This window comes from Danio aesculapii, chromosome 7 (assembly GCF_903798145.1).
Source record: "Danio aesculapii chromosome 7, fDanAes4.1, whole genome shotgun sequence".
Taxonomy (NCBI): Eukaryota; Metazoa; Chordata; class Actinopteri; order Cypriniformes; family Danionidae; genus Danio; species Danio aesculapii.
Window position 1 is genome coordinate 28033830 of NC_079441.1, and position 17607 is coordinate 28051436.

The 17607-nt window shown below is 34.7% G+C and overlaps 1 protein-coding gene across 2 annotated transcripts; it reads right to left on the reverse strand.

The window, feature by feature from the left end:
• Positions 1 to 1964: 1964 nt before the first annotated feature.
• On the reverse strand, positions 1965 to 11446 carry anxa2b (annexin A2b). 2 transcript variants are annotated; one of them, XM_056461525.1, is made up of 13 exons: positions 11399 to 11446; positions 10418 to 10475; positions 9284 to 9377; positions 8350 to 8444; positions 8092 to 8205; positions 6881 to 6971; positions 6726 to 6805; positions 5020 to 5079; positions 4766 to 4859; positions 4596 to 4691; positions 2552 to 2610; positions 2321 to 2443; positions 1965 to 2238 (listed from the first exon to the last, which is right to left on the reverse strand). In XM_056461525.1, exons 2-13 carry the CDS (start codon positions 10466 to 10468, stop codon positions 2179 to 2181), a joined length of 1017 nt encoding a protein of 338 aa, XP_056317500.1. In that variant the 5' UTR covers positions 10469 to 10475; positions 11399 to 11446; the 3' UTR covers positions 1965 to 2178. The 2 variants fall into 2 exon arrangements, with proteins under 2 accessions (XP_056317500.1, XP_056317501.1); XM_056461526.1 differs by having other exon boundaries at positions 10418 to 10472; positions 11399 to 11432.
• Positions 11447 to 17607: the final 6161 nt, after the last annotated feature.

The following is a 17607-nucleotide window of genomic DNA, read 5'->3' on the forward strand; positions in this document are numbered from 1 at the left end:
GTTTAATTAGCACAGTAATAGCAATAGTTTTGCCTGAGTAGTAATAATAATAGTTTTGCTTAAAACATGCAATGCACACAACATTATGTGACAAAAGAGAACACAATTGTTGGTGTGTGTCTAGCTGGTGCATCTGTGATCGAGACAGCAAATATTTGTGATATATCAAGGGCAACGGTATCCAGGCTAATGTCAGCATACCACCAAGGACAACCCACATCCAACAGGAGTAACTGTGGATGCAAGAGGAAGCTGTCTGAAAGAAATGTTCGGGTGCTAACCCGTGTTGCATTAAAAAACATGAAACCACAGCTGCTCAACTCACTGCAGAATTAAATGTGCACCTCAACTCTTCTGTTTGGAACAAAACTGTTAGTCGGGAGCTTCTCAGGGTCAATATTCATGGCCGGGCTGCTATAGCCAAACCTTCAGTTCAGTGGTGCCAAGCAGCAAAAATCTTGGGCGCGAACAATGTGAAACATGTATTGTTCTGTAATGAGTCCACCTTCACTGTCTTTCTCACATCCGGGAGAGTTACAGTACAGTGTGGAGAAGCCTCAAAGCAGCATACCATGCAGACTGTTGCATGCCCAGAGGGAAGCATGGAGGTGGATCAGTAATAGTTTGGGCTGCAATATCATGGCTTTCCCTGGGCCCAATACTTATGCTAGATGGGCGTGTCACTGCCAAAGACTACCGAACCATTGCGCAGGATAATGTGCACCCAATGGTTCAAGCATTGTATCCTGAAGCTGGTGCCATGTATCAGTGTGATAATGCACCCAGCATGACTGGTGACAGATGAACATGAAAATGAAGTTGAATATCTTCCATGGCCTGCACAGTCACCAGATCTAAATGCAATTGAGCCACATTGAGGTGTTTTGGAGGAGCGAGTCAATAAGCATTTTCCTCCAGCAGCATCACGTAGTGAGTTGGCCACTATTCTGCAAGCAGAATGGCTCAAAATCCTTCTGGCCACTGTGCAGGACTTGTATCTGTAATTCCCAAGGCGAATTGAAGCTGTATTGGCTGCAAAAGGAGGTTCTAGATCTGTTTTTGGAACACTTTGGAAATGTCTAAAATTAATAGATACTAAAAATCAGTATTTATACTTAATCAGAAGCAGAACACATAAAGTAAAGAAGATCTGACCTCTTGAACTAAGCTTGAACACCTTGTTGTAAAGAAGGTAAATCGATATGAAAAAATCTTATCCGGAAAATGCTCATGAAAAGTCATGGTATGAGTGAAATGAGAGATCTTTTGACCTAGATATCATCGTACAATGATAATAATAATAAACACAGAAAAGAAGGCGGACTCAACACATTCTTAGGGTGTTGAATTTTGGCTAAAATTCACAGACAACAAAGGTCCACTGTCAGTTGCTAATAGTGTAGAAATATGAATCACAAGTTTCATTTTCACACAAGCAGTTTAGTCCCGTTTGGAATGCACCAACTGCTTTAACTGTCTCAGTGTTTTATGAAGCCTCACTCTGCCCACCACTGATTTCCGCAATCTCTCACTGAAACTGATGACCAATTGATCTTTCTGTGAAATCTCTGAAAGTGTCGCTCCCTTATTTTGGGAATTTTATGTTAATTATCCAGAATATTTGTAATGATATTATAGACACTCCGATTAAGGCTTTTACACTAAAGAACAAATATTTAATGACATTTTGTATAAACCTTTATCTCTTAAAGTTTTACATCCATAAATGTAAATTTACTAAATGTGAAGCCATTTTAATATTGTTCATTATTATTTATTTCCTTTTCATGTGCCCTCTTGTTTAATTTTTCTTGTCTTTATTTCTCTCTCTGTAGGCCTACTTTTTATAATAGTACTTTTTGTTGTCTTGGTTGGATATATTGGAGGTATAATTATAGTGACGTCTAGTGGTAGAAGAGAGACATTGGTTTACTCAATGGATACAGATCACAGTTCAAACTACATGTACTTACAACTGTTTTTATTAATAGGAACATATTATAACTTTTTAATTATAATATCAATTATAATTCGTAATTTTGCATTCCATCATTGTAATTTAAATCATACTGGTACAGGATGAAACAAAGCATGAACATAGTAATACTGCATTTTTAGTGAGTTTTTAGAGAAGGTGTTCACTTCTAGACACATACAGCAGATGATTATTGATTACGTTTAATCTTCTCCTCCAACGAGATTCAGCAGAGCTCTCTGATAGTCACCCTTAGTGTGCTCCTGAACACAAAAACACAAAGAGAATGAAGCGCAGAAAGAAAAGAAGAGAAGAGAAGAGAAAGAAAGACAACTGGACACTTACTGAAATTGTCTGGTGCAGAGATCTTCCAAAATTCCTCTTGAACTCTATGCGGACCTTCATCAGATCCACTTCACAGCGGGAGACGATGATGCGGGTTATTATCTTGTCTTTCACACTTTTCCCCTGCAAACATTAAAAACGAAAGCTCCAGTTTAGACACACATTTCCACCGATGAACCTGCCCAACACTACTCAGATTCAGATAGTTTCCCCTTTTTACGTTAAACTTACCTTCATGGCGTCACTGAGTCTGCTGGCGAAATACAGATGTTTATTTTCCAAGCATTCAACTGCAGAAAGACAGAAATAAGAACAAAGCAAGGTTACATGTCTTTGATTTTGCATACAGGAGTCTTTCTTCAGTTCCCTACCTACTAAAAAGAAGCATACTGCAAGTTCGATTTATTAAGTAGCCTATAAGTAAAATCCAAGAAGCCTATTTATTTTTAAGTATAGGCTTCCCACATGGAAAAAACCTATATGAGGATATATGAAACTTATATGCAGTATATACTGTATGCACATACATGATAATATATATGCTATACATTTGTGTATATATGCCACATATAGGAAAAACTGAAGTGCATATATGTGCATATACAGGCCATATAGGTCTCTTCTATTGCTCCTTTATATCCACATTTAAGCCCTATATGTACATACAAGATTTTTCTCCTATATAGCTCATATCTCACTTTGGCAACTGTCATACATGATGCCTATACCTCACTAACTAAAATAATGCAAAAAAAAAAAAAACCGTATGTATGTGCGAACACTTTACTATCACATGTAATTGACATGTTATGGAATTTAACTATGGCAAATAAGTGAGAGGAGATGGAAAGTGATAATGTCTACATGTTTTCCTGAAGCATTTACAAGGTCAATTCTTTCTTGTTTGAAGACAATAGAAAAGAAGGAAATGTAAAACAAAATAATTTGTAGTTTTTTATTTTTGTATTTTTGTGCTTGTACTATATATTTTACTTGAACTATTTGATTGTTCTTAAGTAAATAAAAAATGTAAATTCTACATGGACTTTTATTTATGTTGTCTAGCAGCTTTTGAAAAAAAAACATTTCACTAATATATAGGTAAACATATGTGCATATATACTGTATGTATCTATGTATGTATGTATGTATGTACGTATGTATATATATATATATATATATATATATATATATATATATATATATACAGAGATGGGTTGCGGCTGGAAGGGCATCCGCTGCGTAAAACATGTGCTGGATAAGTTGCCGGTTCATTCCGCTGCGGCGACCCCGGATTAATAAAGGGACTAAGCCGAAAAGAAAGAAGAAGATAGCGTTTAAGAGAACTTTACATTTCTTATTTTAGTTTTAGTTCACCATTCATGCAAATAATGCACTTTAGTTATACTACTATGCTCTTATTAAGCAATAATGTTTTGGTTTATACAGTCCACAAATACTTACTACTAAGAACATTTAATTTTTACAGTGTCAAAAATATCTTGAACAAAACAATAAGCACAAGTATTTGCCAAATATACTTTCCTATCAGTATAATTTATATAACAGATAAATGCATAAAAATTACACTTAAACGGCACCTATGATGAAAATCAACTTTTGTAAGCTGTTTGGACAGAACTGTGTGAAGGTAAAGTGTGTCTACTGTCATATTGGAATGATTTAAACCCAACAAGCTTTGTTTTTAAAATTTCCTGACATTAAAATAGGACCCAAATCCCAGTGATTTTGAGGCCCACCGCAATGTGATGTAGGAGTGAGATTTTCCCCACCCACCGAATTCATTGATAGGTGCCATATTACTATAAAAACATGTATACACATGTCCACAGAACTTTTTTTTTTTGCAAATAAACAGGGATTAAAATATTTGTTCCAACTCTCTGTGCTTTTTATAAGTTTTATAAGTTTAAAACGTTTTAAAACAGAGCATGTTTGTAATAAAGGAAGAAAAATCGCCATGTAATTCTCAACCGCTATAATCACCACATAGTGTCAGTAAATGCATAAATTCAATGGATTCCAAATCTTGGAGTTTCTTTCTTAATGCATTATCCTATTCTTTTCAAATAAATTTCCTCACCAAACGTCTTTTGATCAAGCTTAATAAGACATGAAGATGTATTCCCACGGATTTAGTGAGAGTGTGAAAGAGTAATTGAGCCAGCAGGCGAAACCATCATCAAATCTGTCACCTCTGTACCTCTCGCAGAGTTGTGACAGATGATGTGAAGAACAGACAGCTGATAGATACCTAGTGTGAGGAAGGATTTCTCCAGATCTCCTTTCACCTCCATTCGAATGCTCTCCTTGATGTCGTATGGACTGTACCTCTTGTACCTTTCAAACACTGACAAAAAGAGGCTGTGATTAGAAGATGATCATGACAGTTGACATTAAAAAGCAACTCTGTTCATGTGTCACCTTTCTGCAAGTGTGAAACACTCCTCTCGGAGAAGATGGAGATCCAGGTGACTACATCTGTTCCCTTTCGCTTTACTCCGGTTTCATAAAGAGTCTAAATTGGAACACAATTGACACAGGAGTTCACAAAGTATACTTATTGTCATTCAAGAATTTTCTACATAATATCAATGCACAACAATTATTATTATTATTATTATAAACATGCAAAAATTACAGTAAATGGATTGGTTTTCTCAGATTAATCTACTCACTCTTGCATCATTGTCAATCTTCTCATAATCCACAACGCTACTCTGCTCTTCTCTCTTACCCTTTGAACATAAATACATGTGAGCACTAAAATATAGAATCTGCAACTCGCAAATGAAGCTGGAATTGAGAAAAACTACATTGAAAAAATGATTTCTGCAAAATCATTGCAAACAATTCATATGGGTTGAATTTAAACAAACAAATTGAATTTATATGTTCAACTTAATTTGTTTGTTTAACTTCATCGCAAGAAAATAGTTTACAACCACTTACCTTGAAAAAGTATCAAAGGAATAATCTATGAATCATTTTTTTTCAGTGTATTATAATGTTGAATTTAAAATGATAGTTCAGCCAAAAAAAAAAATATTGGTTCCAAAATTGAAAAGTGGTTCAAAACCTTTATGTTCCCAAACCTTTTTTTCTCTTGAATTAAAAAATTTACACTAAAAAACATTGGAAACTGGTAGCCTTCCATAGTAGGACAAATAGAACAAATACTAATAAAGTCAATGACTTTAATATGGAAGTCATTGGTCTTCTTTTATAAGACTTGAACAAGTTTAGAACCATTTAAGTGTGAGCAAATAATGCCAGAAATGAAAGGTGCTTTATGTAAGTTTTTGACTCTTCTAAAGCAAAAAAATACCATAATATGTTTGCAGATATTTAAGAAACATGCAAGTGAACATTCTTGTTTATCTAAAAAACAAAAGTCAGATATTCTGCTTTAAAAATGTGGGTTACAAGCTGCAACACTGCAACGGGTTCTTTTAACCTGTGCACTTTTCAGCATCCTGGGTTGCCTTGTTGGAAAATGCGACCTTAGGTAGGCAGTAGCAGACTCTGAAATGAGACACAGATTCAGAGTTCCACATAAGGTGGTTATTAGTTAGCAAATAATATGAATACTATGAACATAAACATTAGGTGAGCAGGTTACATTGTAACCCCATGTCCTAACAACACGCTACATGACACGATTTGCAGTGATAAGCAATTTGGCTGTTTGCACAAGACGAAACATGACAGAAATGTAAATACAGCCATTCAGAAGCACAGAATTTGCTCTCACTCACAAAATAGTAAGGTTTATGATCTAATTTATACATATTAAAATTATTTAACATTATTAAATGTAGATGCTGAATCACAGATATGTGTTGTTTTGCATTATTTCAGAGTTCTAAAGTTTAATTTCAAACGGTTTATTTTATTTTCAAGATCTGAGGGGAACTATCTGCTGCTGCTTTCAGTAGTATGGCAATAAATGGCATGTAAAATGGCATTCAAACTCACATTATTAGCATTTAACACTAAATAAAGCACATGAGGTGTACCTGAGGTGATCATTGTTTTCTGTTGTTCAGCTGCAAAAAAAGAAGCCGTTTCCAGAATATAAATTTGAGGTGTTGGTTAGGACAAAAACTCCTTTCAATATGGAAACATTCCTTCTATCGCATGCCGTTGCTTTTATTTAGAACACAATTTAAATCAGTGTTTAAGCTCGATAGTCAGGCTCGCTCCTGGTGGTCCTCAATCTGCGTTTATGTGTGTTTTGATACAGGAATGCAATACCTATTCAACCACTGGGCGTCAAACTTACATACTGCGCCTTTAAATATTTGGGTGAACTATCACTTTAATTATAGTTATATGACATTTCTTGTTTACATTTGTGTGAATGTTTTGTTTCCTAATCTACCTGTGCAAGGGCCAAGAGCAGTTTAGCGAAATCTCCAGATGTGTCTCCAGAAATATCCTTTTCCAACTCCTTCTTAAACACTGGGAAAAACAAGAAGATACATGAATATCAGTGTCTGTGTGTTTTTATGCTTTCTAAGGCCCAGTGCCACTCACTTTCTCGGTAAACCTTCTTGATCTCCGCCAGCTCCTCTTTATTGCGAGAACAAACCATCTCAATCAGACTCTCTTCATCGGTACCCAGACCCTGCAAAACACCATGCAGTTAATCAATACAACTGTATGTCAGTGACAGTGCAAACTTCTATAGCCAACTAATTCTAACAGATGTCAACTAATTCTTTCACACCATTAAAGCAGCAATTGTATAACAATTGAATGAGCTTTACAATTATATATACATTTGCGCTTATTCAAAAGTTTGATTAGTATGTTGTCAGTTTCATTTTTTTAAGAAAATATATTTTTAGTGGGTTCCCCTAGTCATTAGTGGCTCTATGCAAAAAATGCCAGGGCTCTATGCACTCTGTCCCCTTTTCCCCCACTTACACCCCTGCATCAACAATCAATTGCATAGGAGGTCTAAAGTGACAGAAAAGACATCTAAAATATTTTAAAGGGTAAGTTCTTATGCTCTTTTAAGATATGTCTCAGGTGTCTCCAGATTGTTTATAAAGTTGCATCTCAAATTACCTCAAAAATCACAATTTTTTTAATGTGATGCTGTAAATTTCCCCTTTTATCCAAAGTGATTTACAAGTGAGGATAAAAGAAGCTTCAAAATCATCAGAGAGTAGCAGTATATATGCTACGATAAGTGTAAGCTTTTAAATATACAAGTTTCTTTTGTGTGTTGACAAGAAAGTGTCTGGTGCACACAGAGATGAGAGTGTGTCCTACAGGTGGTTTGTAAAGTCCACTCACCTGCGGAGATTCTTTTAAAAGTGGACATAAAACCATATAGTTCACAGCCATTTGTAAAAAAATACTGCTGCTCCCTCTCACAAAGCAATTTTGTGTTTAAAAGATGGCCAACTGATTAAATTTGACTACCAATATTCCAAAATTAAATAGATTAGACAGTCCCTTTAAAAAAATAAACACAGTTTACTCAAAAAATGCTAAGCAACATAATTGTTTTCACCTGTGATAATACATAAGAAATAGTCCAAACCAGAATCATTTAGAATTACTCCTAAAGTTACACCAATATTATTTAATATAGGAAATCTTATTTCAGATGTTTTTATTGTAATTCTGCCAAATTAAAGGAAATCTTGCTGACCCCATACTTTTCAACAGTAGCGCAAATCCGAATGAATGCTCAGAATATAAAAGTCAAGACAATGAGATCAATGCAAACGTACCTTCATTGACGCTTTTAATTCAAAAGCATCATACTGCGCTGTGCTCTTCATCAAGCCCAGAATCAAATGCTCCAGAGAGCCAGAGAGCGCCCCCTTCAGGGCACTCACCAAATCCTACATCACAAACAGAAGCGGGTTATTACATAAGACAATACAACATCAATTACCATCAGGGGCGCCGCTGGCAATAGCATAATTACAAATCTAAAACTTTTTTACTTAATGATCAATCTTAACCGATTTTGTACATTTTTGTACCTTCTTTGCTCGCTTTTCATACTCAAATGCAATTTCGCTCCTTTGCAAGTAACTGCGTCTTGTCAGAATGTCAATGATTGTCTGCTCGTCAACACCTGAATGAAGAAATGTAGCCAAAAAAAAAAAGGGAAAGATGATAATGATTGACAAGGAAAGACAGAGAACATCAAGATAAGGGTGTGAAGGACTAATAGCACTTTTTTATTTCCTAGTATAAAATCATTAAACAGTCATCAATAGTTAATTTGATGCCGACACTACTTGGCACACATTTGAGTGCACAGTTCCACTCACACACACTCACTTGTATGCACAACTTTATTTAGTGGAATATTTAACGACAGAATTTAAAAGATGCATTTTCAGATAATTCTCAAATAAAAATAAATCAGCTTACATGTGCAAGACATCAGTTTTTATTTACAATCGTATTTAAACATTCTTAAAGGGATAATTCACCAAAGAAATACTCACTATTTACTCACCCTGAAGCGGTGCCAAACCTTTATGAGTTTCTTTCTTCTGTTGAACACAAAATAAAATATGTGGGGTTTTTTTAAAGCTGAAAACCTGTAACCATTGACATCCATGGGAAAGACAAATATGATAAGTCAATGGTTACAGGTTGTCAGCTTTCTTCAGAATATTGTATTTTGTGTTCAACAATAGAAAGAAACTCAGATAGGTTTGGAACAAGGGTGAATAAATGATGACAGAATTTTTATTTCAGAGAGAACTATCACTTTAAAGGACCGCACATCCTGTTCAATAAAGCCAAACAAAAGAACAATGATAATTTTGTTTGCTAAGCAAATATAAAAACAATCACTCAGATGGTCCAGTCAAACTATTCTGAAATGTCACTGCGAACTCAATACTGTGCTCCACACATAATATTATAGTGCAAAATATAATCTGAAATGTGTTTTGGCACCTTTGGTTTTGATGGCGGTCTCTATTTTGGCTGCATCCACCTCTGGGTTAAAATCATAAGCTGCCACTACTGTAGGGCACTTAGGTTCTCTCTCCTGGGGGGAAAACATAATATAGATATAGATACACATATAATATTCGGATTAGAACAAAAATATCTATGTACTTTGTTGCATTTGTGTAAATATTATATATTATTACAGTTTTTCTCAGTGGCTTTGGTGCGTTTCTCACAACACTATTTACATTTGCACAACAGTTAATGCATTTCTCAAAACAATTAGTACAAACTGCAAAACCTAGTTGATAACCTGCAAAAGCGTGTCACTTGCTCAAAATGGATAGCTCATTCCTCAAAAGCAAGTATTGATGTCAATGAAAGTATCAGTGTCATCAAGATGAAAAGTCCTGACACCATTGTTTATGAACACGATAGTCAAATGGCTTTGACATGTTCATTATGACAGTTGACTCTGTTTTTTTTCCAATGCAAAAGAAGTCAGATTTTGGTGACACTTCCTGAAAATGCTCAAGACAGCACTATATACTATTTGCACAGCCATTTGAAAACTACAGTAAAGTTAGACATCACTGCATTTAGTGAGGTATCTGAGTACAAGACACTGAATATGTATGCTTCACATTTTTACTGCATATGCTCTTTGCAATTCTGATTTATTCACAGAATCAATACGCCCTTATTTCCAACAAACATATACTTCCTTTGGGTAAAGCTGTGCACAACTGTAAACAATATTGCAGTACATATTGGAACTGAACCTACATCATACATAGGTCTGTAAGTCATTCATGAAGTTTAAATTTAGAAGACATTTTCAGGATTTTTTATTTTTTAATTTTTTTATAAAATTAACTTGACATATTTTAACATCTAGTTCAACATTTGTGTTAGTTTTATATGGAATGACTATTCAGCATTCACAATTTTAGTTAATTTTGTCTGACGTGAAATAAATAATAATGTTATAAAACAGCAGAGTTGTATGAAAGCTATTGCATTGTCCAAAAACATTTGCAATTTGTTGGAAGGAATGAGAAACTGCTACTATGATGTGCACAGATGGACCATCAAAATAAAGTGTGACCAAAATGGTATCTATTTGCATTTACTCACCCCTCCATAACTCAGTGTGAGCTTCGTCAGATATTCAGACACTAAAGCCATTTTCCTGCTGAGGACAGAGAACACTTGTAATCATCTAAGGTGAAGGATGAGTAGATGAAACAGGAGATACAATCAGAGTTTAAGCCACTGTAAAATAAAACCTCACCCTTAGTTTCAAAGGTCTAACTGATGGTTGTCATAGACACTGTGAATAATAGGACTGAGAAGATAAAGGTCCAGTTCAGTATCATCACAAGCTGTTGTGCAAGTCAATAAGCATTTTATGGCCCATAAGGGTGTCACTAAGATATAGGATAGAAATGACTGACTAACAGCATTTTTTGTTGTATTATTGTGCCTTAGCAACAAGACAGAGGGAGGTTAAAGCGATCGTTTACCCAGAACCCACCATTTACCGTTTACTAGTCACAAATCTGAGTTTCTTTCTTGTTGACACAGAGGGTATTTTGGAAACCGGTAGTCAATGACATCCATAGTAATTTTATTTCCTACTAAGGATGTCAGTGGTTCCCGGTTTCCAACATTTTTCAAAATATCTTCATTTGTGTTTAACAGAAAAATAAATTTGTGATGGTTTGAAACTGCTTTAAGGTGAGTAATTAGTGAGGCAATGTTAATTTTAGGGTAAACTATCCCTTTAAAAAGAAATTATTTGTCTCTCTGCATTATATATTATGAGCTGAAATGTGAAAGGTTTGCTGGACTTTTGTTCAGACACACCCAGCGAACACACACTCAATACATACACAACTAAACCTCTGACCATCACACACACACACACACCATGCACCCATCCACACATAGAGCAAGACCACTACTATTTCTGCAGATTATTCTGAACTAAAAGGAGTAGCAGTGCAATCAGCAATAACAGACTGGATATTATTCATAAAACTGCAGCAGTGAGTTGATTCAGTTGATATTTTTGATGAATCAGTGAAGAATCATAACAGAGGTTCAGTGTCTTACCTTAGTTGCTGTGGAGTGTAAAGGTGTATCTCTCTTTATGGGATTTCCTTTTTAAATGAACCCAGCCAATGACTCACGTCTCCTCCTATCGATCAACACTCACACCCACTCAAGATCCAGACCCGAAAGTCACTTATTTGTTAATCATTTACTGAACTACACATTCCTTGTAAAAATGTATCGTAATCTCATTGGCAAAATATCATAGTTATTACTGTTAAGGTTACTGTCAAACTAAACTATTACATATACACTACTGGCCAACAATTTGGGGTCATTATGATTTTAAATGTTTTAAAATAAGTTTCTCCTGCTCACCAAGCTGCTAGCTTGTGAAAGGTTATTGCACTAAAAATAACTGTTCAAAAGTACTTTATAATTTAATTTAATAATTTCATCCAGTGATTTTAAAAATGAAATTTCAGCTTTATTACTCCAGTCTTCAGAGTCACATGATCCTTCAGAAATCACTCTAATATTAATTATTATTATTGTAATTATTATTATTGTAATTATTATTATTATTATTATTATTATTATTATTATTATTATTATTATTATTATTATTATTATTATTAATGGTAATAGTAATAAAAGCAATAATGACTGGACTAATAATTTAATTTGAAACTACACACAATATAAAGCAGTTATTTAAAATGTTAATAAATATTTAACTATTTCTTTTACATTTAATAAATGTCGCTTTGATGAACAGAATAATTTAAAAAACATGAAAAAACAGACCCCAAACTTTTAGTAGCGTATATATATATATATATATATATATATATATATATATATATATATATATATATATATATATATATATATATATATATATATATATATATATATATATATATTTATTTATTTTTTCAGTTTAGTGGCTAATTCAGCCATGAGTTCAGTCGTACAAAAATGTATGATTTTAAAAAGGAGGCATGGCACCCAACCCTGCCCCTAAACCCAACCCTACACTGTAAAAAAACAAAATCACCATTTGTTCAGCACACTGTACTTTTTCTGTCATATATACTAAGAATTGTGAATAACTTTTAATCTGTCAACAGTATTCGCTAAAATGTTATGTCTACATGTTTAACTGAGTTTTCTGGACAAACATTTTGTGTTGAACAGGAACGTTGATATTGAAATAATTTGCTTATTCGTGACGTGACGATCGAAAACGAAGCTTGTTTCTGGGTGATGAGAAAATCATACTAATTTATACGAATTAGATCATACGAATTCATACGAATTAGCCACTAAATCAAAATGTTATGACTTGCCGTGAGATTGCGTTGGTTTCTCAAGCCAGGTGACGCATTAGACCAGGGGCTGAATGCCATTAGACCAAAATGCATCACAAACTGCTTGAGAAACTGTTCTAATATGATAATTGGTGATGAAAATAAATGATGTTCAATAAGATGTACTTGTGTTTACTAACTGTTTATTCAGTTAAACATGAATTTTGAACTGTAGGCCTACATAAGCTTGAAACAGTGATTTTTGATCACCTTAAACCAACTAAAGTCATAACTAAACAGAAATGGAATTAAGACATGTGGAGTATGCAGATATTAGTGGCATTATTGAATTAAACACCGCGACCAAACTATTACTGTCATGTAGGACTTTTCGCCATATTTTTCGACAAGATCCACACACATGGCTGTCAGTAAAAGACAGTGCACACATACACATAGGGAAATGCGGAAGTTTTTTCTTTCCATTTGGCATGTGTTATTAAATTCCATAACACTCTCACCAGTCCTTACTCCTTATTTGCATCTAATACCCCAGTTTGTTACAGGGGCATGAATGAAATGAGTAAAAGTGAAACTGCTGAACTGCAATTAAAGTGATCCAAAATTACAGAAAACTCTTACATGAAAGCACTTCACGTAAACACCTTCATTGTTTTATTGTCTATTAAGGTAAATAACTAGATTACAGATGTCAGGGGTGCCCAAACTTTTAAGTATAACGAGCCAAAAACCAAACAATCACATTTATAACACAGTGGAGTTCAATGCCAAATACACCAGTCAAGCAGAATCTGCCTTTGACTTCATTTGCTCACCAAAGTCTCTGCATTGTCAGGTGAGATTTAAACAAAATCTGATTAATTTACACCATTTAATTAAAGTATTTAATTTCAGTTCGCTTTTACCAAACAAACAAAGCTTAAAACAAACAAAGGCTTACATTTGAAATTGAATTGACAATCTCTAAACCATCCCCATCATTCTCCCTCTCTTCTCAGATGGAATGGTGGGCCAAATCAAAGGTGCCCTAGTTTGGGTATCTCTGGTTTAGATGCATGTATTGGATGATATGGCTGTAATATAGCACAAAAAATCATCAAAATATAAGCTAATGTATTTGAGTATACACAAAAATGAAGAGAAAAAAAACATGCAATCTAAAATTAATCAAAGGAAAGTTTGACATGGAAAACTTGCTCTGACAAAAACATCTAAATATTATTTCGATTACAAAAAATGAAAACACACTTGCACAGTAGTTGATCAGCATTGACATTTGACTTTATAAATGAAGTGGATAGGTTGAAAGTATTATCTCCTATAATATTTTTTGCTGGTATGGAAATCTTGGAGCTAGAAGCAAGTTTAAACTTGCAAAGATTGTTAACACAGCTAGTAAGCTCATATTGGACCCCCAGAAGCAGCCTGTGGAACTGTATATAAACCTGACCAGACAGAAAGCCTCACAGATAGTTCAGGACTCTACTCATCCTCTTTATTATGATTTGAAAAGCTTCCTTCTGGTAGACGATACAGAGTACCCACAGCAAAAACAAATATTTTAAGGAAATCTTTTATACGGTCTGCTATTACTACTGAATAAATGACCATGAAGTAATTTGTAAGTTATTCTGTGGTTTTATAGGTTTTATAGCCAGGGTTGTGTGTTTGGTAATATATGGTGTAGGAAGCTATATGTGCTCTGTGTTTTTGTATTTGTGATGTTTGGGAGGCCAAAAACGAATTTCCACATGTGTGGACAATAAAGATTTCTAATTCTAGTTTCTAATTCTAATAAACCAAAGTCCTCCCCTGATGAATTGTCAGAACAGAAAGTTAAATGTGTATATGTCATATGTTCAGATGTATAACTGCACTAAACCACTTGTGTTGGCACAGCGAGGGTAGTTTAGGGATTCACAGGATGTGTGTTTGCAGAAGGTGGAGAAACATTCCTCAATCATCAGACTCTCTGCCAATGTGTGACTGTTCTCAGACATTGCAGCATTGATAACAAAGGGCTGGGTTTTATAGACAGAGCAACAGTACACTGACATCTACACACACATTTCACACTATAGAAGACTCCAATAATCTATTTAAAGAGATAGTTCACCCTAAAGGCAAATGCTGTCATCATTTACTCATCCTCGATAACACAACACGACACAACACAACATGACATGACTTGACATGACATATAACATAACATAACATAACACAAAGGAAGATATACTGAACAATGTTGAAAAAAAACAGCCATTAACAACTTACATAATATTTTTTTGTTTTTAATTTTGATGTCAATGGCCGCTTTTTTACCAACATTCTTCAGTATATCTTGTTTTGTGTTCAACCATTTGAGTGTGAGGAAATGGTGAGCATTTCGGGGTGGGGGGGGGGGGGGGGGGGGGGTGGTGGTGGTATAAAACATCTATTAAATGCCTATTTAACACTTTGTGTCATGCTGAAGCAAAATCAAAGTAACTACAGCAAACTGACAGTGACTTACGGTAGCTCAGAATAGATATTAGTAAAAGTACATTTTATTTTAGCCACACCTGCTTCCTTTGCAATCATTGTTTTAGACTTGCCTCCATGGAAACAGACTGTATGCATGAAGCACTACGCAATGCCATACCATAATAATGAGGTGAGTCATTGCATACGCATACCTAAGGGTCAGTCAATCTTCCAAATTCCATCATCTCGCTGTTTGAATTTTGATCCAGGTTTGAACTGATTAGGCAGTATCAATTGCTTCTAGACTACAGACAATTAATCTGACTCATAAATCCTTAAGGAAAGCTAAATCTATTTTGGCTGGACACTCATTCATTCATTTTCCTTCAGCTTAGTGCCTGAATTTTATCAGGGGTCGCCACAGTGGATAAACCACCAATTACTTTGGCATATGTTCTACGCAGCAGATGAACTTTGGCTGGACACTTATATGTCTGTAATGTTTACATACACTCCCGTCAGCTAAGAAAAGGACACTATTGTTGCATGGGCTCAAAAAACAGTATAAAAATGCACCACATTCTTACTTTACATTGAAAGTACATTATTATGGCTCAGGCTGCCGTTTGGTGATCCAAATATGGTCACAATATGGTCTTTCACATTCTAGGGGTATTTTATTAGTAATATTTAGTAGTATTTTAGGAGTATTTAGGAGTAACAAATGAGCATATCATTCCATTTCTAGAGATTTAAACTTACCTAATGTAAGATTTAACTTACCTCAGCCATACATGTACTCTGTAGAAATCAGAGAACAATTTAACAAATGGAACAAGGCAGTATATGGCACCTTTAGGTTTTCTAATTATTACAGAGATCAGAAAACCACATAAAAATCCGAAGACCATCAAAATACCCGATGCTTTTCCTCAGATTTCTTGTAACCATTAAAAGATCATTTTGAGTTCACTTTGGACCTGTGTATGCATTGATTACCATGTGGTGTCAAAAATACTTAAAAAAATAATAAATTTAGCTCTGTTAGTATCATAAAAATGATTTGAGACTTCTCCTCATTTCTCAACCTCAGATGCCCTCAGATGCAATATTGTTTCAACAAAAAAAAAAGTCATGATTGTTATACAAAACAATGACTCGTTAGGTTCAAGCAGACAAGTAACATGTTGAAAATCTGTATATGTGTCATGATCACCAGCAATCTAGCCTGGGCAGATCACTGGAGAACTACACACCTGTCGCTGAACTGGACTACAAATACTATCATGCACCTCACACACACCAGTTCCTGATTCCCTCTGATTACTCACACACAGCTGGAATATCATGATGAACTGATTATCAGTACAATATATATATACAGCTCTTATTCTAATACACATTGTTGAGTTTTGTTGTTGGTAACCTATAGCATTATGAAGTGTTAATCCTGTCAAGTCTTTGTGTTTTCATCCTTGCCTTGTTTTATCATTAGTGGTGGGCAAAGCGAGGTTTCATGAAGCACTGAAACAGTCGAAGCAAATGTGTTGATGCTTCGAAATATTTTAAAATCCGTATCTAGAGTGACACCCAGTGGTCATTCATAATGTATCGCTCTGAAACTTTCAGCAAGAAAACTGTAAAGCAAATTGAGGTATTAAACCTCACGTTGTAGAGTTAAGGTTTCCAATGATTTCCAATGATAATCGGTTCAAATCCTGGAAGATGCAGCTATGGATGTTAGTTTTTAATGCTTTGCTGCTGTAATGTCTTTTATTTTAACATTGGTCTGACATCCGAATGAAAACTTTCTGAATAAATATGTCTTGTTTTGGTCATAAAAAAAATTACATTAATAAAACACATTAAGTAATAATTACAGTGTATTTGTACAAGTCGGGATTTGAACTTGGGTCATTTACAGCATTGTTACTCTGTGCGCATGTACGGTCCACTAGGCTACATGAGATCATATTGTATGACCGACCCTGTCAGTCAAATGCAGATTCACCAGATCTCGAAACACTTCTGAAATGGCCAATGCTTTGAATCGCTTTAGTCACGTGACCTGGTGTTTCAAATCATCCTAGTCAGGTGACCTGGATGTTTCAGATCATTCTTTAATAAAGTGTTTCGAAACACTTACACTTTGGGATCGCGATACTGTGTCGAAACATCAGTTTCATGTCAGCCATCCCTACACACAAAAAATTAAGTCTGCTGTTTGTTCAAACGACTAATTTAAAATGAGCTGAGGGTTTTTTGGAGACAACCTAATTGTTATGTTATGTTATGTTCAATCCAATTAAATTCTTAAAAATTAGTAAGTTGACTTAATTCCTTCATGTTGTTTCAACACAAACTGATTGTGTGGAACCCGGCATTTGTTATAGTGTATTTATCGTTTATATTAATTCTTTGCCGCCTGCCCTGACCATTCACCTGTTTTTTGACTATGATCTTGGATTACTT